Source organism: Magnolia sinica, chromosome 18 (genome assembly GCF_029962835.1).
Source record: "Magnolia sinica isolate HGM2019 chromosome 18, MsV1, whole genome shotgun sequence".
NCBI lineage: Eukaryota > Viridiplantae > Streptophyta > Magnoliopsida > Magnoliales > Magnoliaceae > Magnolia > Magnolia sinica.
Window position 1 is genome coordinate 40,264,404 of NC_080590.1, and position 23,540 is coordinate 40,287,943.

A 23,540-nucleotide genomic window follows, 5' to 3' on the forward strand; every position below is an offset into this window, starting at 1 on the left:
AAGAGTCTCTTTCCACAACAACATAGTACGATGCCTCATTTGGGCCATAGACAGACGTGAAAACGTTGGAAAAATTTGAAGAGACTTCCTTCAGATGCACAAAAATGGAGAAACTGCCACCCCAACTCCCTACATGCTTTCAAACCTTGCTACCTTGGATGATAAGTGTACCCCCCGCTAAGACTAATGCATGGATGCCCAACCCCCCATCTCCAAACACCATGTCAATAATCTTCTGATCCATAACCTGAAGCTTAGTCTTTTGGACAGCCAGCACCTAAACCTTATACTGCTTCCAAAATTCCTTGACCTGAGCTCTTTTTCTGAATACAGCCCAATCCTCTTATATTCCAAGAAACCATCTTCATTTTTTCACTCTCTTTGCACCCCTGCCCGTCTTCACACTCGTGGAGCTAATTCCTTCTTCAAACATAGAATCACGCCTAAACAAGCCAACTCCTTGCTCCCTTGTGGTGATTTCAGAACCTTCCCCCTTTGGGGCCAATTTAGCTTTTTGTTGGCCCCTTTCTTCTACCAACTGGAAAAGAGCTATACCATCCTCCTCACACTCGCCGAAGGTGACTTCGATTAATCTCCCAACATGGCCTATGGCCTCTTTGTCCCATTGCATTCCTTAAGCTGTCGAGGTATGCCTTTTGGTTGTCGCTTCAGTTAGCACAATAGCTTCAACAAAGGAATTAGAGATGAGGCCCTGATCTTCACCTATTTCAATTGCCGCCTGCAGAGGTGAAATGTCGAGTGCTTTAGAGTTGTCTTCTTCTCACAACACTTCCCCCGGGAATAGCATCACATTGTGGAGACTAGTGATAGAACCATCACCATCAGGAATAGCCACCAACAACTGCTCCTTGTAATCATCTTCGAATGATAGACTTCGGCCTAGCAATTCCACTGCAGATGGCCACCTCCCTTGTTGATATTCAAGATGGAGTCACCACAAGGATTCCGAAGTGAAGAAATTGACAGTCCAGACCCATTCCAACCTTCACCTTTCTCACCATAGCCACCTCTCTCAACTCAGGGGAGAAAAGCAACCCTATCGTTGTGATATAAGGGGGTATGGCTTCACACGTGGAGGAGAAAACTCACTCACATGCAACAACCTCTAACATAAAAAGATCCTCACGTGTCTCCACTTGCATGAATGCCTAAGCATTGCTAACACTCGTTAGGGGGATTTGACCACATGTCATGAGAGTATGAAAGCTTCCGCTGCCTTTAGACCCCGAGCCACCCGACTCCACAAATGCATCGGTATCACTGCTTCAGCCTCCCAAGACACGACTCCTGAAGCATGAACCAATGAGAAGCTCTTCCCCATTACCTGCTTAAATCTCCCAGTAAGGCACAAATCCCCTCCTGCTGCCGGTGCTCCCTTCTCCTCCGAGCAATGATCCCCTCCACCTAGCCACCTCCATTACTATCCCTCTTCACCCCATATCTGACTCTCCACACTTTCTTTGATGGTGTTTATCTCCACCCTTACTTAACTGACAGCTATAGGAATCCTCTCCGGCAGCTCCTCACGTTCACAAGTCATAGTTCCAGCGGCAACTCTTGAATCTAGATCCACATGTCTTCCCACCTAAACAACAAAGATTCAACCCACCTTTTGATGGACTTCGCCAGCTCCCCTTTGAACATCGAGCTCACCGAGATAATGCTGGCTAGATTCTCCTCCAGCCAGAGGGAGATCCAAATCTCGGACTTGCTTAAGGGTCGAGTCCAATGTACAAGAATCATGCCACAATTAATGAACCCTAACTATTAACATGTAGAGAATGTACTAGAGAATGAAACAAATGTGGATGTGCCAATGAAAAGGTTATCAGTTTGCACCACAGATTAGATAAATATGCATGTCTTGTGAGAAAACTTATTATTACTGAATTTGATGGGGACATCCTCCCCCTACGCACGTACGCAAGGAGGAGGAAGGCCTCACCGTCGATCTGGATCGATGACGACATCCAGGGAGGGCCCCTTAGTTAGAAGACTGACTTTTGGTTTGTTGGAGTGGGCCCGATGGTCAAATAAAGCCCATTATGGGTTCTCATGATCGTGGCCCACTACTCTGATTAGTATCATATTTTATGTTTTGCTTATTCATGTTATTTAGAATATCATGGACAGTTTTGATTACTTTGATTAATTATTATTTATGTTTACTTCATCGCCAAATAATAGATTGCGCACATGGCGCGAGTTTTAGGGGTATAGGGTTTTCTTATAAATAAGCACCCCTTGTAGGCTTTTTTTCTCAATGAAGATTAATAAAATTGCTGCATTTTCCTGCTCCTTTCCGAGTTATGAAAACCTAATTGGGTGCAAAGCCCTCCCTTCTTTGAAGGGCTAACTACCGTGGTGCGAAGCCACATCTATCCCGATTCGTTCTCATCTTCTACCATCCACCCTTCTCATCTCCCACAATCATCTACGCTACAAATCTGTCCTTTATTGCAGTAATTTTCCTCTCTTCAGCAAAATTTCGGAATTTGGCCCTGCAGGAGGGCTGAAACTTCGGTGGAGCACTACGCCCAGACCATACATTGGATCGACTTGAAACTTGGAAGTTTTGAAGCTCAGCCCTAGCTGACCAGACCCAAGAGGGCAATTTTTAGGTTCGTGGGCCCCACATACGTGCGGCTAGCCATCAGCGCACGTGCGTCAGGCCCAACCTGCTGTCCACACGTGCGGGCTGGTTACAGGTTCTCTCTCTCGTTTCTTTCACTCTTCTCTCACCTGATTTCCCTAACCCTAACCCTAGATTGTCCTAAATCCCTGATTTCTATCCCTTTTCTTTAACCCTAGGGTTCCCCGAATTGAACCTGTGAATCCCTTGGATTGGGGAAATATTTCTGTGCATGTGTGGATGAATTTACTCTCGTTGGAGCATTGTTTGGTCTATAATTTTAATTGATCCAGCCCTAGCATGTGTAGGCCTGGACCTGCATAGATTTCCCTTGTTGAGTGCTTGATGTTATGTGGGATGTGGAATTTTGTGTGATTGTTTCTGAACTAGTATGATCTAAAGCCTGAAATCTCGCATATCATATTTAAACTTTCATGTCCTGCATCAGAATTAGTCAGACTAGTTACAGTTTGTTGGAGCACTTTATGTTGCGTTATTAGGAATTGGCTTCTTCTTTACCGGTCAAACATTAATCGTCATTTATACCTCAGAGCATTTCATATATTTGACTGCAAAACAAGCTTTCTTCAAAGGTGCCACTACTTCTACAAGTAGCAAAACTGTAGTTTTGTCTGAATGCTGACAGGGTCTAAGGACTTGCAAACAATGCTTGGGGGACTGCGTGATATGGGAAGAGTCAATCGATGAACGGCCATGGGAAAAAGCTCGTTCTAGGTAAATCTCAACCGTTTCAATTCCTTTATTGGTTTTCCATTTTCAGACCGTTGTCTTCTATTTTGTTTTTGGCACCACAGTATCATTATTGGTCATGCCATCATGGCCTTTGTTGTAGCCAATATTTGGTAGCAGAGTCATTGGGCATTCAGGTGACCTTTTAAATTGGTTTCTAGAATAAAGCAGATAAATACAGAAACTTGTGAATGTAATTATTGAGCATTCAGCGATTAGATGTGTAACTGAGGTTCTTTTCTAGAATAGTTATGCTTTATCTTTCTGTTATTTTTTCAGATGCACACACTATGACAGTTGCAGTGCCATGTTTGCTGAGCCCGAAGTCTTATTATCCTTTTCATCATCATGAACATGACACATTTAATGTATACAAAACAATATTTGTATCTGCAATCATATTTGCACGAAAGTATATTTGACATGGGGGTGGTATATGACTTCACATTTCTGAAATCCAAGTGGCGGATATGGTCTGGGCTTCCCATCCACAACATGCTAACTCATATTGAGTTAATGACTTCTGTTAGAAAGATTTGCAACTTTTCTTATAATTTTAGTTTATCAAACTAAACATTTTAAAGATTTTAATATTACTAAATCTTATGGAACTATCAAGTTTAATCTGCATAGTAAGATTCTTTATGGTTCCTAATCTTCGCTCCTTGCAATAAATTTTGTGTTGCTTCTCAAAGACAAAAAAGAAAAAAAAAAAGGAAAAAAGAAAAAGAAAAAGAAAAAGAAAACTGCATGGAGTTTCAACAACTACTGACCTTGCATGCCAGGGTACATTTAAGTAATACCCTACAAGTATTTTAGAATATAGGGTATTTTATACCAGCAGCATATTGTGCTGACACCAGTAGACTAAGCATTTTAGAATATAGGGTATTTTATACCAGCAGCATATTGTGTTGACACCAGTAGACTAAGCATATATGGGTATTTGGAGCCTAGTTCGTGAGCATTTCTTAGAAGACATGCTGTGCCAACAAGGATCAAAGTCAATGCACTGGCATGCTCCTAGCAAATAAATCTTTTCTTTTGATACGAAAAGGATCAATTAAAGTTGCCATTTCAGTAGTCAATTGATGCACGGATGGCAGTGCCTTGGAAATTTCCAAGACATTGAGATTGGTAGGCAAACATCGTGGGTCAGGTATTCTTAATTTGGTTCCTCCAACCATTGTGGAGAAAGCTGTGGGCCTGTGGCTTTAATGTGACTTCTCTGTAGACTTATGTAGCCTTATAATGTGGTAGTTGATTTTCAACTACTCTAGGATCTGCAGAATCTGTTCATGCAATTACTCAGGGTTCGGGACGTGGGATTTATAATTGAAAAAATAATGTATTCAATCTACAGGACATGTCAGAAGTTTTGTATTCCTACTACTGCAAGCATCCTGACTGCTATTGCAGACTGGGCCAGACTCACAGGCGACAAACTCTTGCAAACAATCTGGGTCGGCTCATGCTGCAAAGATATGGTTGTGCCCTTCAACTTGTTAATTTACTTGAGATTTGGTTGTGCTTCCTAACAAACTTCCTGAGAAGCACTTAAGTTCATCTCTCACTGGCCAAGCCACTAGTCCTGGTATTTGCGAGTGATCTGTATCATATGAAGATTTTAACTAAAGTTGATGGATTTACCTGTGCCCCTCAGCTTTCTAAAGCCATATTCATGTGTAAGTTGTGGGAATCTGACAACCAAGATTGCTCAACGGTGTCCATTTTAATGATCTGATAACAGAAACCTGGCCATCAACTTCTAAACCGGTATTCAGGGTAGTGCTAGAATTCTCAATGGGCAATACATATATGAAGGTGTTGGTGCCCATATTAACATAGTTGAATATCCAACACCCATCAAACATGCATGAAGAACAAATGAAAGCCACAGAATACTACTAGCTATTGAAAAAAGGAATTTCAATTGAAAGCAAACAGACATGACCAGGTGCATAGGAAATAGCATAAAAAAATAATGCCATTGAAAGATGAAAATCAGCGTAAATTGTTAATAAGATATTTCTGGGACATTTTAATGCCTTTGTCTCAACAATGAATCAAAGTTAATATTTTGTAACTCTAGAAATATTTTATTATTATTTTTAAAAGGCTCAAAAAATGACATTGGCTACATTTATAATGTCAAAGCTTGCAATGGACCCACTTCCAAAATTACAAAATCCATGATGCAGGACATGAAATTAAATATGACATGCAAGATTTCAAGCTTTAGATCATACCAATTTTAAACAATCACAAAATTCCGCGTCCCACATACGATCAAACATTCAACAAGGGGAATCTACGGGGGTCCAAGCCTACACATGTTTAGTGCTGGATCAAATAAAATTATAAACCAAATAATGCCCAAAGGAGTATAAGATTCATCCACTCTTGCAAAGGATTATTCCCTAATTCAAGAGATTCACCATGTTTCAATTCGGGCAAAGTCTAGGGTTTGAGAAAGTTGGAAAAACTTGAAATTTGGGATTATCTAGGGTTAGGGTTAGGGATTTAAGGTGAGAGAGGAGTGAAATAAAGGAGAGAGACAAACCAGAGATAGTCCACTCGTGTGGACAACGGTCGGGTCCAGACGCACGTGTGTGGGGCCCACGAATCCAAAAAAGGGCAGCTTGGGGTTGATCGGCCAGGGGTGGTTCTCCCTTACGCCAAATATCACGCCAATCCAATGTACGGTGAATGCGTGGTGCTCCGCCGAAGTTTTAGCCCCTTGGTGGGCCAGAATCTGGAAACTTGCTGTATAAGAGAACTTGAGTGCCAAAAAATGATAAATTTGAAGATGGGATGGCCGTGGGAGATGAGGCATGTGGGATGTAGGGGTGGAGACGATTTGGGATGGTTGTGGCTTCACACTACAGTAGTTAGCCCTTCGAGGTAGGGAGGGTTTCGCATCCAATTAGATCCTTCAACTCAGAGATATAGAAAAAAAAAAACGCAGAATTTTATTCATAAACTTCAATGAAAAAACATACATGGGGTTGCCTATTTCTAAGAAAAACCTAAACCCCAAAAGCTGCGCCATGTCCGTACACTATTACTTGGAGACGAAGTAACAAAAATAACAACTAATCAACGCGATCAAAACCGTTCATGATGTTCCTAATAATGATAATAACCAAAACTCAAAATCCTATATCATCTAAGGTAGTGGGCCATGATCATGAGATCCAATGGTGGAATCTTTGTGATGATCAGGTCCACTCTAATGCTCCATAGCACAACCCCCTAACTAAGAGGTCCTTCATAGAGGTCGTCGTTGATCCAGATCGATAGTGGGGCCTTCCTCCTCCTTGTGTATGTGCGTAGGGTGGGGGGCATGCGCGTGCCCGTGATGTCCCCGTCAATCCAATTGTTTAAAGAGGACCTAATGACGATACCGGATAGCTGTTTCTAATTCTATTCAGTTTCAAAATTTAGTAGTATGTATTTAGGATTCTTTCTTGAAATGTAAATTCAGCGGAAAACTGTGTATAGCTTTTGCAACAGTACAACATTTGGGTAAGTGAAATCTCAATCATTTATCGATTTCCTATAAAAGTCACTCAGAAGTTTGTATATGCTACAATTATGTGTTCATTCTGCAATTATTCTTAAATTTGGCCATTCAAGAGTGGTTGAATTTCGATAATGCTGCAATTATGTTTCGATTATGGGATGGCCACACATTTGTTATGGAAAGTCTAGTGATGTATCTCAGAAGATGAACGGAAAAAGATTTTACTACTGCTCACACACACACGCTGCTGCTCACCTGGGAACCCCTGTGTGTGTGTGTGTGATGCAGGGACATGTGATGACTTAACCCTAGATGCATGTATAATCAGGTTAAAAAATGTTCAAATAAATACATCAATTAACTAACCATTTCTAATCAAAGGGATTAGGTAAATCTCAACACAAAGATGAGGTTATTTCGTCAAGATCATGCCCCTTAGCATAAGATCACGTAAACAGTGAAAAGGAGGACCTAGGGATATGAGGATATCCTAGATCTAGCATAAGTAAGTCCGCGGTCAAGTTTGGATCTGATTCTACTGACTAACCATACCTCTTTTCCGTTCAAATTAGAAAGGGGATATCCAGAGAGGAACAAAAATGGGTGAAGAATAAAGGGTTCGAGATGAAGAAAGTACATGCCCTTTTTGTCGTCAAAAGAAAAGAAAAGAAAGATGATGATTCTTACCATTTTCTGCACCTCGAAGATCTAGAAAGGAGGAAACCTGAAATCGGGGTGAAATCCTCAACACCCAAGAGCCAATCCTGAAACCCTAATCTCTTGAATAAAGAGGAAGGAAAGAGACGAATTTTTATTCATTCAATAATAATGAAAATAGGGTTCTCACAATGTATATATAAGCTATGAAAAAAGTAAAAGTGCACTAAAGCCCCTGAAAACAAGAAAAATAACAAAAAAAAAAGACGAAAAATTAAAGAAATTGCAATGAAGCCCCTGAAACAAGAAAAAAGAACAAAAACGCCTAAAAGTAAAACACCCGTTTAGTAGGATATGAAATCCGACCCATGGATCTATGGTTAGGGTGCGGTCATGCCACTCCTACACTTGTAGCGCGTCAGAAAATGGGTCCAATAGACCCAGCGTCCATCTACATCGACTCCTCCGCTCCGATACTCTGTCGGCGACGCCTCCTGCTCTGGTACAATCTAAAGGGTGCACCATTGATGTCCGCATCAGTGTGTGCGCGCGCGTGTGTGAATCCAAAATCTTTCCCTTTTGAATAACTCCGTTATTTTTGCAATGAACATGTTCAGTAAAACACAAAAGTGAAAAGACTAGTAATTCAAACAGCTGTGTATCATGCTTATCTTCTTCTTTTGTTGATGCATTATATAGAATGGTAAGATGTCATATAACAATTTGATGAGTGGCCTTCCATGTGTTGTACTTTATAGTTTAGAGACATTGGATATTACCATAAAGTTGCTGGAAATGGTATATAGGGTTAAAACTATACCGATCTTCATTGTTAATTGTGTTTGCAGCTCACCCCTTAAAGTCAAGGAAGATGATGAAGTCGACAAGCTAGATATAAAGTTCGATGTTACAAGAAAGTCGAAGCGTGTATATCAATCACCATCTCCAGAAGTTAGTTTGAAGATCAGCCGATCACTGAGAGTTAGTTTTCTTTAACCCATTTAGCTAGATTGCTCAACTTTTTACACTTCTCAAGCTTAGTGTGAGGCAAAAACGTGTTCTCAATATTTGCAAACCGAATCTACAGACATGAAAATAAGATGATTTTTTCATAACTATGTATAAAATGGGATAAAATTTGAGGGGTTGCAAGAATGCTAAAATGCTCTAGGTTTCCACACTACTAACATACCAATTCCCCAAGGATGGAAATCTCATATTTAGTTTTGAGATAATGGAGATATACTCAATGAATTTGAAGGATTGCAGACCATTCCAGTTTGTATTAAGTGTTGGTTTACTCTGTTAATGACTCGGAATCAGACTTCAGCATGTACCCAAGCCACCACCCATAACTTGGACCTAATGATATGATTAACTCTATGATAATAATATCTTTGCTAATGCAACCAAATGTGCTTCTCTCTCAAACAAGGAACTTGGAGTTTCTCTTTTACTTTTTTATGGAATTGGCAACATTTCTTTCATTTGGTATCTTTTATCCATGTACTTGAGTTAACGGGGCAGCCAAAGGTTTCGTCTCTCCCTCCCTCCCTCCCTCTCATCAAAGAACTCAAGGAAATTTTTGGTGTTGATCCTTCAAGAAAATTATTTCTCTTATTTATGATTATCAGTTTTTTACAGCATTCATTCTGGAATGCATCCAGTGGAAGATCATGTCCATCACCAGACCCATACAGAAATGCACATAATATTTACTAATATTGTGGGTCAGATTGAGATTAGCCGATACAAACTTCTACAAGATCAGGACCACCCAAAAACAATTCAAGAACAAATATGAACGGATGTATTTTGGCAATGGGTTCCAGCCATGCCACGTGACTGAATGATTCATCTGCTTATTTGAATACTTTTTATATTGACAGGTTTCCACCAATATATCTATGACTACTGGCACAACTAAGGCTTACTACATGTTTGAACTTGTGTAACGAGTGACAATGAAGGAAGGGTATTGTTGAGTCTGAACTCCTCCGCCTCACCCTTTCCAGAAGTCCCAAGTTTCTAGATCCTCAATATTGTTACTACACTCTTGTAGTAAAATGGCGTCTTTGTGCTTCGAAAGAGAATTTTGTATTAAAACATCTGGGAATGGGAAGAAATAAACTACGAGAATATGTAAGCATTTTGGAAAAAGGTGGAAGAAAAAAGTTTGTTTTGTTTCGTTTACCATTCAAAAAAAAAAAAAAAAAAAAAGAAGAAGAAGAAGAAGAAGAAAAAAAAGAAAAAGAAAAGAAGAAGTTTGTTTTGCTTGTAAACATCCTTGCATTCTGGATATCTAGGTGGGGCAGTTGACTCATTATCAGTGAATTAAGCCATAATCATAAGCATTCCTTAACAGAGCTTTATCCTTTGAGAGCACATCATTGAACATTAAATACTATTTCTACCAGGTAAGCCTTTCTGTGTAACAGTGAGGATACTAAATTCTAGTTAGCAACTTCTTCTCTGCTATTTCCAATTCGTTGGGGTTCCATTTCTCGAAGAAGTGTTCTATGCTTGTTTGCATGTGTGTGTTACTTGCATGCAAGCATGTGTGTCCTCAGCAATTTTCTCACAATATTTATTGGATGCAATTCAAGAAAACCACGTAGGGCTGTCCATGGGCCAGGCCTGGATTTGGGTTCAGCTCAGATTCTGAACTGGTCAGGCTGGACCTGTCGGCTGCCCTATTCAGGATTTTGATTATGCTTGGCCTGGGCCCAGCTCATTCACAACCCTCAACTATGATGGATTGTCTTGGTTGTATTTCTTCCGTTGAGACATTACTTCAACATCCAAACTGTTCTAGAACATCTTTGTTATTCAGTGAGTGTCATATAATTTTTAGTTTGTTTTAGTTAATTGTAGGAAGATAATATAAGAGTTGATATATCATAAGAAGGGGTTCATAAATGTAACCTTTTTTGTTTAGTTGAATGCTTGCAGAGTCTCAATGCCAAAACAGGACTGTTTAGTAAACGCATGAAGATTCTCCATCGTGATCCTACACTTCATGCTCAAAGAGTAGCTGCAATAAAGGTCTGTACTAACGAACATCATTACATCTGGCAAATTGGAGTTTTCTTTCTGATTTTAATATTGTACTTCATGACAAAAAGGCCAAGCATATAGTTCCCTGGTCCCATAGATGATGTTTACATGTATGTTAACACTTTAAGCGCTATATGAAAAGAGAGTTATAATTATTATCTGTTACAGAAAGCAAAAGGGACTGCTGCAGCCAGGAAGAAAGCATCTGAAACTATGAAAACTTTTTTCCGTCATCCAGAGAATCGCATCAAGAGGAGCATGTCCATGATAGGTCAGTGAATCTATTTTATTGTCACGCCATTGATGATTTAATTCCTTCAATTTTTCATAACAGTTTAGGCTACCTTCGGACTGGACAACAAGGAAAATATGCATTGTTTTTGGGGTTTCTCCACTTTAGCACAATTTCCAAAAAAATAAAAATAAAGAAAGAAACAGTACTTGTGTGGTTTTTGTGGTAATGGTATGAAATAGCTCTTTCTTTTAGATAAAACACAAAAGAGCACCATTGTGCAATTTTAATAATTTGGTTTTTGGGAACACCAATAAAGTAACATCTGAAACCAATATGTATCACCCAACACGTACCAATATCATCCATGAACAGTACAGCTGCACCAGCGCGATCTGAGTGATACGGGACAATAGCCATTTTGGTGTGAATGATACGATGCACAATACACCGATTTTAAACCTTTTTGGAAACATGGAAAGCCCTGGAAATGAAATCGATTTTTGTGAAAAGCCTTATTTTTTTGGATTAACAAAATTTATTAAAGAAAACGCCAAGGGCAAAAAGAGAAACAAGCAAAACCATAATCAAGCATGGGAAAATGAAAACAAAACCTCCTAATTAAAAACTATACAAAGCAAAATGCTAGGGCAGATAAACGAGCCCAACCTACTACAACCAAAAATTTGAAGAAAGAATATAGCAATCAGAAATTGAAAGACATAACGGCCACTCCACAAAGTCCCTTGAGATCAAGGCCACCACTCGAGATATAGAAGAGGAATTCTAGAAGCAGGGACTATTCCTCTTTCTCCAAATGGCCCAAAGAACAAACATGATAACTAATTGCCAGATTGCTTTGTGATCCTTTCCAACGCCTCCACCATGCCAAGCATAGAACAAATCTTCAACAATAAAGGCATGACCCATTAGGTGTGGAAAAAGGCCAGAATGCAAGACCACACCCCGTGAGCAAAGGGGCAATGGACGGAGAGGTGGTAGATTCCGCACTTTCTGAACAGAGTAAACATATATTGGGCAGAACCCCCACTTTTTTTACAAATTGTCCATGATAAGAATTCTCCCCCTAGGGAGAAGCCAAACAAATGGAACTACTTTTGGGGGAGCAATATAAGACAAAGCAAAGGAAGGATAGTTGTGCCTACCGATAAAAGTGAAGCCACTAAGAGGCTTAAACAATGAGCGGACCGAGAACTTGCCTGAGCTATTCAAGGACCACATCATTGAGTTTTTGACTTCCGAGGAGTGTTGAACTCCCCCCAAAATCTCTAGAAGTCTAAAGAAGTTCCTTTAACTCCAAACCCAACAAATTTCTCCTGCAAGAAGGGCACCAAATCCAAGACCCCACATCAGAGAAACAATTGACTACAGAAATGGACTAGTTCGAAGCGACTCAAGTCAAGCTAAGGAAAAGAGAGGAGACGCCTATCTGAGATCCAACGGTCCATCTAGAAATGGATGCAAGGGCCATTACCAAGGGCAAATGAAAGCCCTTCCTGCATGTGGGACTTCAAATTAGCAATGGCCTTCCACACTCTAGAGGCTCTGCAAAGGGAAGAGGGTTTGGAAAACCAACCACCATCCCCAGTCCCACACTTGCTGGTGACAAGGTGTTCCAAAACGGTAACGGTGGCTGTAACCCTACCACCGTTACCGTTATGATACGGGCCGTTATGGCCGGTTTTTTATTTTTTGAAAATCGTTGTTACTGGACTGTTACGGGGCCATTATGGGCCGTTACGGCCCATTTTTCTGTAACGGCCGTTTCGACCCCGTAACGCGTAACGGTTATGACCGTTATGGCTGTTACGTAACCGATTTTGAATACCATGGCTGGTGATGATCTCTCGCCATTAGCTATTGACCTTCAAGCCAAAACTCTAGATCCATTTACCAAGAAGGATTAAGTTCATCACAGCCAAGTCCCAGATGTCAGCACCTCCGTCTAAGAAAGGCTTGCATACCTCAAACCAATTGAGAAGACGGAACTTGTGGCCATTGGAGGTCCTATTCCACAAAAAGTCTCTCTAAGCCTATTTAACTTGACCAAAACAGACTTCGGACCGTGATATATATATATATATATATATATATATAGAGAGAGAGAGAGAGAGAGAGAGAGAGAGAGAGAGAGAGAGAGAGAGAGAGAGAGAGAGAGAGAGAGAGAGGAATGATCACCTGTTCACTAGTTCTCACGAGATATCGTAAGAACTTTTTGAGAACTCATCTCCCATGATATGAGCCAAAATCTGAATGCTCAACATGATGCAACACTCCATGAAACCCCCGGGGCCTAACTTTTACCCTGATCCAAAACTTTGGTTGAGACGAAAGCAAACTCTATTAATGAAGGAAATGAAGCTCTATTGGGAGGATCGTTAGAGCTATCAGCAACACAAGTCGTTGTCCCGCTAGCAATTGATCATCAGCTGGTTAATAAGATAGGGAACTTGCCACAGTTTGCAAATGAGGTATTTGATGATATTTCCCTCACGCAACTACAAAACAAGAAGGTTTCTATGGCACAAGGGATGAAGCTTATTAGGGTGGTCATAATGGAGATCACACGACTGGTGAGGGTTACGTTTGAAGACAAGCCAGAGGACTATATAGCTCTTTTCAAATTTGTGGAGGCAAGGGGCAGCTAAATCCTCAAGAAACACAAAGGCAAATCCAAATTAGAAGCAAATATATGGTACACTTACGATCTAGAGACGACACTGAGGCAGAGGGGTTTGTAGCCAACGCAGAAGAGGGCAATATGGGTTTAGCAAGTCCTCAATGAAGATTTTAAGCTAGAACATGAGGGGTTTGGGGTGTCCGCAAAAGCAAGCATAGGTCAAGGACATATGTAAGAGATATAAAGTTCAGGTAGAAACATTTCAAGAAACCAAGCTGTAGGGAATAGATCAACACATTGTGAATTCACTAATGGAGACAGTGATCACAAGTCCTATGGTTGAAAGGAGATAAAAATATGAAATTCATTCATTTTATGGCGAGTGCTTGTGCAAAAGTTAACAAAATCAAGTCATTAATGATGAAGGGGAATGAGTTGAAGGTAAAACAAAAGTGTGTGATGCTATAGTTAAATTCTATAAGGATCTTTTGTCAAGAGACGAGTGGAAGTGGCCCTTATTAGATGATCTTTATTTTACTCTATCTCACCAGAAGTAGCAGCATCATTGGAAAATCCTATTTCAAAGGAAGAAATTGTGAAAGCAATCTCAGATTTGGGGAGTGTTAAAGCTCTCAAGCTAGATGGATTTCCAATAACGATTTATCAGAAGTAATGGGAGTTTGTCAAGAAAGATGTGATTGGTTTCATTAGTGAATTCTACGAAAAAGGAAGCACGGCTTTTAAGCTCGAGGCCACATTCATCACGGTTATTCCTAAAAAAGAAGGTACCGAAAGTATTCAAGATTTTAGACCCATGAGTCTATTAGGTGGCCCATACAAGATATTGGCTTAAGTGTTGGCGTCTAGATTTCACGCAGTCATCGTGGAAGTTATATTTTCATTGTAAGGGGCTTTTGTGGAAGGAAGACAAATTGTGAATTCTGCATTGGTGGCTCACGAATGCATTAACTCATACAATAGGCAGGGAATGAAAGGAATTGTACATAAGTTGGATATTGAAAATGTTATGATCACGCATTGGGACTTTTTGGACTGCATATTGGGTAGGATGGGTTGTGGTCAAAAGTGGTGGTCTTAGATCTCGGAATGTGTTACTTCTGCCAAATTTTCAATCTTTCTTAATGGTTATCCCAATGGTTTCTTTTTAGCTTCAAGTGGATTAAGGCACGAGGATCATATCTCCCCATATATGTTCATAGTGGTAATGGAAGCCCTTAGTAGAATGATAGAAAGAGGAGCTGAGGTTAACTTGATGAAAGGATATGGGGTGGATAACTCAGAATTTCAAGTTACGCATTTACAATTTACTGATGATACATTATTATTTTGTGAAGCAGATGTTTTAAAAGTGAACAATCTTCGTTTGATTATAGTATGCTTTGAAGTGGTATCGGGTTTGAAGGTGAATATCAGTAAAAGCGAATTATTGGGGGTGGGCATTTTCAAGGAGGAAGTGGGAGTTTTTGCAAGTACTTTCGGATGTAGGGAGGGATCTTTTCCTAGTATGTACATTGTCCTTCCTCTATGTATTGGAAGACCTGCGAAACACTTATGGGATAAAGTGGTGGAGAGATTCGAAAACAAATTGTCTCGATGGAATTGTAGATACTTATCTTTGGGAAGGGGTTAACTCTGATTAAGGCAGCAATGTCTAATCTTCTAGTCTACTATATATCGCTATTCAAATGCCGGAAATCTGTGCTGAATAGATTAGAAAAGCTTAGGTGGGATTTCCTATGTTAGGGGGCGGAAGAAAAACACAAATTTCATTTTATGAAATGGGAGGAAGTTTGCAAGCCTTGAGATCAATGGGGAGCCGAGTTAAGGAGTTTGGAGATTATGAATTTGACTTTCTTAGAGAAATAGGTTTGGAGATTAGGAATGGAAGAGAGCTCTATTTGGAGAGAAGTGATAGGTAGGAAACATGGAGTTAATGAAAGGGGTAGGTGGATAAGGTTGTCTTCATTGTATAGGTCATCATATCTTTGGAGAGCAGTAGCGTCGGTGAAGAGTAGAGTTTGGAAAGGGATAGGATTCTATTTGGGGGATGGGAAAATCATTAGGTTTGGGGAGAACATTTGGGTGGGGGAGCAAAAGTTGAACGAAAATTTTCCATGATTAGCGGGGATCACTTTGGAGGATGGTTTGTTTGTGGCTAAATGCTTTTCCATTCATTGGGAGCAACTCATTTGACTCCATCGTGTAGGAGTTTAGAGGATGAAGAGATAGAAGATCTTATTGGGTTGCTTGAGTTGTTATCCAAAGTGCATCCGCGAGTCTCAAAAAAAGGATTTGATGAAATGGTTACACGATAAATCAGGAAAATTTTCAGTGAAGTCTCTTTATAAGGTTTTAAGTGGAATTGATATCAATGAAGAGTTCAGCTCTACAGATTTCATTTGGCACTATGGCGCTCCTCCAAAGGTTGCGGCATTTGCTTGGTTGGTGGGAAGAAAGAAGGTGTTAACAGTTGATAATCTTCAAAAAAGAAAAATGTTCCTTCCGAATGTTTGTGTGATGTGTTATCAAGATATGGAATCAGTAGATCATCTCTTTTTTCTTCATTGCTCATTTGCAAAAAGTTTTTGGGATGGTTTTTTCAATTGTTCGGAGTGGAATGGGTGGTACCTAGTTCTATTGATTGATTCTTTGGTGTGTGGCCTGGTGGGGGAAATGGAAGGGCTGAGAAATATGTTTGGTGCATAAGTCTACTAGTGGGTATTTGGTTCCTTTGGTTAGAAAGGAATGGTTGCTGCTTTAGAAATTGGAAAAGGAATGTTATGGAGGTGTTTCAAAAGGTGAAATCTCATATTATGTAATGGGTGTTTGCATTAAAGGTCATTGATCAGTTTCCGGATAATTGGGTCAAGCTGTAATTTTTCTTTTTATTTAGTTTTCGGTCTTTGTATTTTTTTGAGGCTGCAGCCTCTATCAATAAAATTTATCAGCGTTCAAAAAAAAAAAAAAAAAAAAACACAATGGGCATAAAGATATTTTGAAGGGTTCGGCTGATAAGCTTGAAAATCAGACACCTTACACTTTCCACACGCACAAATTCACACCATCCAAAACATAGGCCCCGTTGTGGATTGAGTGCGGCCCAAAATTGCAATGACCAGACAATCCAGACCATCCACTGGTGGGCATCAAATGGCAGTTAGGAGGAAATAATCATTGATCCAAATTCAATGGCATAATCAGATGGTGATAATTTTGATTTTCGTCTCCGCTCCATCCACAAAGGGACCACGGTTCATATGTTATGGAGTGTTATGCATGTATATGATACTTGTACAGCAGATGAGTTGCAACAACCTAGTGACTTGTCGCAAACACACTGCAGCAGATCCCGAGAAACAAAGGCACTATATCTAGGTTTTTTAAAATGAAAAATTCCATTCTTCAGCCCTTTCCATAGTCCAAACTATACTGGGGTCTGGCGCTGGTTGCCAGTTACAACTATAAGGTATCACTTTCTTGTATTACTTCCTATACACTAGATCAATGTCCTCTTTCTATTACAGGAGTGAAATTTTACTGCAGTAACTGTGGAGAGGAAGGACACAGAAGATATTACTGTCCAGCAGTCAGGGATAATTTGGGAGGAAAGCACAAGTTCAAGTGCTGCCTATGCGGGGAAAGAGGTCACAACCGACGAACATGTCGCAAGTCAAGGTCAGGTGAACCACAGAGGAGAAGGGTAGAACCAAAGCACCATCACCATTGTACGGTATGTGGTCAAGGTGGGCATAATCGTAGGACATGTCCTCGAGGGACTGCTGGCATGAAAGGAGGCAGTTCAATTCCAAACAAGATTCTTACTACTAAAGGTAGGATTTCCTCATGCAGCTTATGCTTGGGAAGAGGAACATACCATGAGATCTCATGTAGAACTATGCTAATTGGAATGTATTTTTACTTTAGTAGTAGCTTAACGTCTGTGTCATGTTTGCTATTATGTGATTAACCCCCTCCTTTTCATGTATTTGTAAATAATCCCCTGTATGTTTTGACACTATATAAAATGTCTCTTCCGTCATTTTTTAATTAACCCAAGTTAGTTTAAAGTTTTTAAAAAATAAAATAATAAAATAAAAAGAATATTTTGTCCCCACTTTAAACAACATATTTTACCCTACCTGACACCCAAAATCAAAAAATATCTTGATCTTCCCCTCCAAAATCACTAGATTCTCTCTCCAAAATCTCGCTTTCTAGCTCTTCCCAAAATCTCTCAAGTTCTCTCTCAATATGTTTGTTGCTTTCTATCTCGAGAAGGAGAAGAAGACTGGATGCATGGTCTGGATATCTAATGTAGGCACCACCTGATGACTTCCCACTTTATGCATAGGGGTAAAATTGTATTTTTAAAATTTGGTTAATAACATTACTTTTTTTGTCATAAAAAAGTAACTTAAGGGTATAGTTTGCACATATGTGGTAAAGGGAGGATTTTTTTTTTTTTTTTTTATATATATAAATATGTAAATGGAGGGATTCTATATGCAAGGGAAGGGTCCATATGCGCGCGCGCGCACACCAAAAAAAAACAATTTATACAGCCATATTTGATAGAGAGACCCTTTTTTCTCCTTAGGAATGTAATAGTACCAACATTTAGTATTGGGTTAGAAAAAGCATAAAATGAAAGGATGTGTCCATCATGAAGGTGGGTTCAATGGTGGCTTCTATTTTTGCTTGACGATAAATAGTTAAAGGGAAGTTGTTTTTTAGTTTGATGACCCAAATGTTTTCATGAGACTTTACCTACAAAAAGAAATGTGAAGGGTTTTTTTTTTTTTTTTTTAAATAAAATAAAATTGAAGAATGAGAAATATATTAAAGCCAAAGGGAAAAAAACATTAAAAAAAAACATAAAAACAAGAACAGAGCCCACAACAGGGCAAAAAGAGAAAACTAGAAAAGAAAGAAAGAAAGAAAAGACAAGGAAACAGTTATACAACTCAAGACTAAAATATGCTTAAGCCGAAGACCTCAGAACACAAACAACTAACCCAAGAGCGACAAACAAATAGACCATTCCTTTAGCTTCCTAAAGATGTGTTGAGCAGCAGTGGCTGAGGAAGAGGAAACATTTTGAAAGCATCGCATATTCCTCTCACTCCAGATACCCCAAAGAGTGGTCAGGCATGCCAATCGCCATAATGAGGTAAAGCCTTTTTCAAAGATTGGGGTATGCTAGACATGGAGGAATTGACAGATGGTGCCTAACATCAACCAAGGAACGGAGAACCTGCTGGAGATGGAAGCCCGAATCTCTACGGTGTAGTGACAGGGAAGGAAAGGGTGAGAAATGGACTCTACATCTCGATTGCATAGGAGGCGGATGTTAGGAAGGGTCATTCCATGCTTTTGCAAATTATCTACAGTTAGCACTCTTCCTCTGGCTAGAAGCCAGACGAAAGTTGCAACCTTTGGGGCAACTCGATAATGCCAGAAGGATGAAAAGTCGAGAGCTTAATTTGAAGAAGATCCATTGATGGAGTTGTCAATGGCTTAAAGTGTACTTCTACAATAGTGTTAATGGCTTATGATGAAACAAATGAGTTCCCCTGGCGGTGGCGGTGGATCTACATAAGGGGTTAACACTAAGCTCTTATCTTTTTTGTACTTGTCATTATTGAATTACCTGCTTAGTGCTCCAGAAAAGGCTCCTTGGTTTATATTGTTTTTCAATGATATGGTGTGGGTCGGTGAGACCTGACATGAGGCAAATGGTTAATTGGAGAAAGAAGGGTCTAGATACTAAAGGTTTAAAATTAGCAAACTGAGACAGTATTTGGAATGCAAATTTAATAGTAGCAACAAAGGCGTCTCCCACTCGTTAGATGAGTTGGTAGAGACAATGTAGTGTGTGTGAGTGATCCAGGGTTCAATACTTGGTAGTGTTACCTTTAAAAAAAAAAAAGTATAAACAAAGGCAAGGTTTTGTTAACACCAATCTTCAGGAGATCTGATGGGGACATCATGCACATACCCCCTCTACGCACGTATTCGAGAAGGAGGCGAGCCCTACTTTCAATTTGGATCGATGACGACATCTTTGGAGGGCTTCATAATTAGGGGGTTGCGTTATGGAGCATTGGAGTGGACCCAATCATCACTTAGATTCCTCCATCGGATCTCATGATCGTGACCCACTACTTTAGATGATATGGGATTTTGAGTTTTGACTATGTTTGTTATTAAAAACATCATAAATGGCTTTGATTGCTTAGATTTGTTATTTTATTTTCTTTAGCTTTGGTATTAGTGCACGCACATGGCGCAAGGGTAATTTTGTCTTTTTTGGGTTTAGGGTTTTCTTATAAGTATAACCATCCCATGTAGGTATTGCAATGATATTTTATGAATAAAAATTCATGTGTTTCTCTCTCTCTCTCTCTCTCTCTCTCTCACTCTCTCTTTCTGGGTTGAAGAATCGAATTGGGTGCGAAGCTCTCCCTTCCTCGAAGGGCTAACTATCCTGGTGCGAAGCCACATCCGCTCCAAATCATCTTCACCTTCTTACGCACCACATCCATTACCCTCTACACCCCTTCCACCTTCAGATTCACCCACTTTCGTATCCAAGTTTTCTCCTACAGCAGTGCACAAACAGATTTTCAAATTCTGGCCCATTTGAAGGGTTGAAACTTCGCCGGAGTACTACGCACATGCCTTGCGATGGATCGACACGAAACTTGGTATGGAAGCAGCCCATCCTTAGCCGATCCAAGCCTAGAAGTTAGTTTCCGACTTTGTGGGCCCCACACGCGTCCAAACGATCTGTCACGCACGTGCGTCCAGGCCCATCTGCCATCTAGCGTGCGTGGCTCATCCCAGGTTCTCTTTTTCCTCTATTTCCCTTTCTTTTGGCTAAAAAAAACCGCATAATCCAAATCCCTAACCCTAAAGAGTCTCAAATCCCAATTATCTCCATTTTTCAAACCCTAGATTTTCCCCCAAATTAAAACTCAGTGAATCTCTTGAGTTGAGAACAATCCTTTGCAAGAATGGATAATTCTTACACTCTTTTGGGCCTATTTGGCTTATAATTTTATTTGATCTTGCCCTAAAGTTGTGTAGGCTTGGACCCTCATAGATTCCCCTTTTTGAATGTTTGATGGTATGTAGGATGTGGAATTTTGTAACTGTTTAAAATTGGTCTAATCACAAGCTTGATTTCTTGCATTCCATATTATTTCATGTCCTGCATCAAATTTGGTATCAGAGCACAAGGTTCTCATTGGGGAATACAATGCATGATTAGGGGTTAGTTCTTTTTATTTTTATTTTTATTTTTATTTTTATTTTTTTTTATGCACCGCGCCCATTCAGTTGGGGCTATTTAGAGGTTCACAATTCATGATATAGGTTGCTGAAATTCCTGTTATCAAAAAGTTAGCAATTCACATTGCTGAATTTTCTATTGTTCATTTATTTTGACAGCCATATTGTTGGATTTTTGTAGAGTTGCGTAATTTCATACATATAGTGTCCTATAGGTTCATCTAAGGTCATTAGGGTGCTTATAGTGGAGTCTAGGCGCATATAGTTGCATCTTAGGACCCCTTGAGTTGCGTAGTGCATGCCCACATGTACTGGACACGGCTTTGGTCTGCACCCCGTCATGAACACCGAGCAACTTACCAAGTCTCTGAGGAGAATAACCCAAAAGTTCGACACTATGGATGCAGGCATCAAAGCATCTTCGCAACAGGTTAATAATCGTTTGCACCAATTAGATGCACATGTACATCAAGTTGAAACCTCCACCTGAGCAAACACCAACATTGGTGAAGATACCCAATCTCATGCAGGTAGTCAGGAGGATAGAAAAGGGAATGGGAGTGGCCAAGGAAATGGTCGTGGGCGCGCACCTGTGCACCCACCCCGCGAGGGGCGTCGTGATCGTTATGACCCAAATGCGCAACTCCTCAAGGGAGTTAGGCTAGACGCTCCTACGTTTAATGGTCACTCAGATTCTAAAGATTTTTTAGATTAGTTGGCGGATATGAACCACTATTTTTAATGGAACGATATGTCGGATGCTCGCCGAGTCCGATTTACTAAGATGAAGCTTGTGGGCCAAGCAAAGAGGTTTTGGACTACCGTGGAACGAAAGAAGGAAAGGTTGAGGGAACCCCTAATAGTCCATTGGGGAGAAATAAAAGAAATTCTAAAAGAGAAGTACCTCCCTTTCTCTTATCACTTGATGCTGGTTGAAGATTGGCAATCTCTTCAACAGGGTTCCATCAGTGTGGCTGAATACATTGAGAAGTTCGAAGAGTACTTGACCCGATGTGAGGTTGAAGAGGATCCCGTGTTCAATCTTGCTCGATTTAAGATGGGCCTCCGTTCTGACATTAGGAGAGAGTTGCTCGCCAAAGACATAGACACTCTTGAACATATATATCAAGTGGTGTTGGATGTCGAGCAATACCTCAAGGCATCTGTGGGAAGGCAGTTTGAGTCTCGTGATTGTGGCGCTAAGGCCAACCCTTTTGGGGCTAAGTCTGGCACTGGATATCAATACAAGCCTTCCAATAGTTCTCAGTTTAGGCCTAAGGATGATAAGGCTAAAGGAGTTGTTGGGTTTAGCTCGCGTAGAGGTGATGTGACTAGGTGTTTTAGATGTCAGGGGTTTAGTCACTTTGCCCACCAACGTGGCACAAAAAAGGGCACTAAGGTGTTCTTTATTGATGGGCAAGTAGAAGTAGTGCCCTTAGAAAATGATGGTGAGGAGGAAGAATATGAGTTAGCGGAGATCCGTAGTGATGAGGAAGAGGGAGTGCAAGAGACTGCAACACTTGCAGTTGTTCGTTGCGCCTTTGCACAAGCAAAGAATACCAACGATTGGCGCCGCAACACGATCTTCCATACCTACGCAAAATGTGGTGATAAGAGTTGCAAGATGATCCTGGATGGTCGTAGTTGTGCCAATTTGGCATCAACTAGAACTGTGAGCCTTTTGGGTTTAAAGCTTGAAGCTCATCCTCAACCCTATAACGTGTCTTGGGTTGATGCGACTTTCATTCCAGTTTCGCATCATTATCTTATTCCTATTCAATTTGGATCATATAAAGACACTCTGGTGTGATGTTGTTCCCATGGATGTTGGCCACATCATTTTGGGTAGGCCTTGGCTCTATGACAAGGATGTTACCATATTTGGTCATTTGAATGTGTGTACATTCTGGTTTGAGGGCAAAAAAGTCAAGCTAAATCCTCTTCCACCCAAGAACAGGATTGGAAAGGAGTCCACCACACAGTGGTCCGAGCAGCTCGAAGGAATTGAAGGAATCGAAGTCCAAGTCTAAGCCTGTCTATATTCTAAATTCCAAATACTTTGAGCGAGAGATTGAGTCGGACTCGATGGTGTACGCCATTGTGGCTAGGGAGAGTGCACCAGAGGATTTAGCTGGTCCGTGTGCCGTGCCGCCCTTCTTACACCTAAGAAGGATGGCACATGGAGGATGTGTGTTGATAGTAGGGCCATCAACAAAATGACAATCAAGTATCGGTTTTCCATACCGCATCTTGATGACATGTTGGACATGATAGCCAATGCTACTATCTTCTCGAAAGTGACCTCAAAAGTGGTTATCACCAAATCCGCATATGCCCTAGTGACGAGTGGAAGACAGCCTTTAAGACGAAGGATGGGCTATACAAGTGGCTAGTCATGCCCTTTGGGCTGACTAATGCCCCAAGTACCTTCATGCGTGTGATGACCCAAGTGTTGAGGCCCTTCATGGGGAAGTTCCTAGTCATCTACTTTAATGATATCCTGATTTATAACATGACCAAGGAACAACACCTCAACCATTTGAGGTAGGTTTGTGGGATCCTTAGAGCCGAAAAATTGTACGCTAACCTAAAGAACTGTGCGTTTATGTCTAGCAGTGTTATCTTCTTGGGTTTTATTGTGTCAGCTGAGGGTGTGTCGGCAAATCCCGAGAAAGTCAAGACCATTATCAATTAGCCTGAACCCTGCAAT

At 40.4% G+C, this 23,540-nt stretch overlaps 1 protein-coding gene across 3 annotated transcripts in view; it reads left to right on the forward strand.

The window, feature by feature from the left end:
• LOC131232468 (uncharacterized) overlaps positions 1-23,540 on the forward strand; it is a 50,403-nt gene that overhangs the window by 19,223 nt on the left and 7,640 nt on the right. Inside the window, exons 4-9 of one of the 3 annotated variants that reach the window (XR_009164859.1) lie at positions 3,300-3,388; positions 8,435-8,567; positions 10,539-10,631; positions 10,812-10,914; positions 16,884-17,003; positions 17,062-17,127. Coding sequence is in view for 2 of the 3 variants with exons in the window: in XM_058228710.1 (XP_058084693.1) it covers positions 3,300-3,388; positions 8,435-8,567; positions 10,539-10,631; positions 10,812-10,914; positions 17,062-17,367 (724 nt within the window). In the remaining variant the exon portion in view is untranslated. Of the gene's footprint in view, positions 1-3,299; positions 3,389-8,434; positions 8,568-10,538; positions 10,632-10,811; positions 10,915-16,883; positions 17,004-17,061; positions 17,368-23,540 lie in introns of those variants that run through there. The other 2 variants (XM_058228710.1, XM_058228711.1) reach the window with 2 other exon arrangements.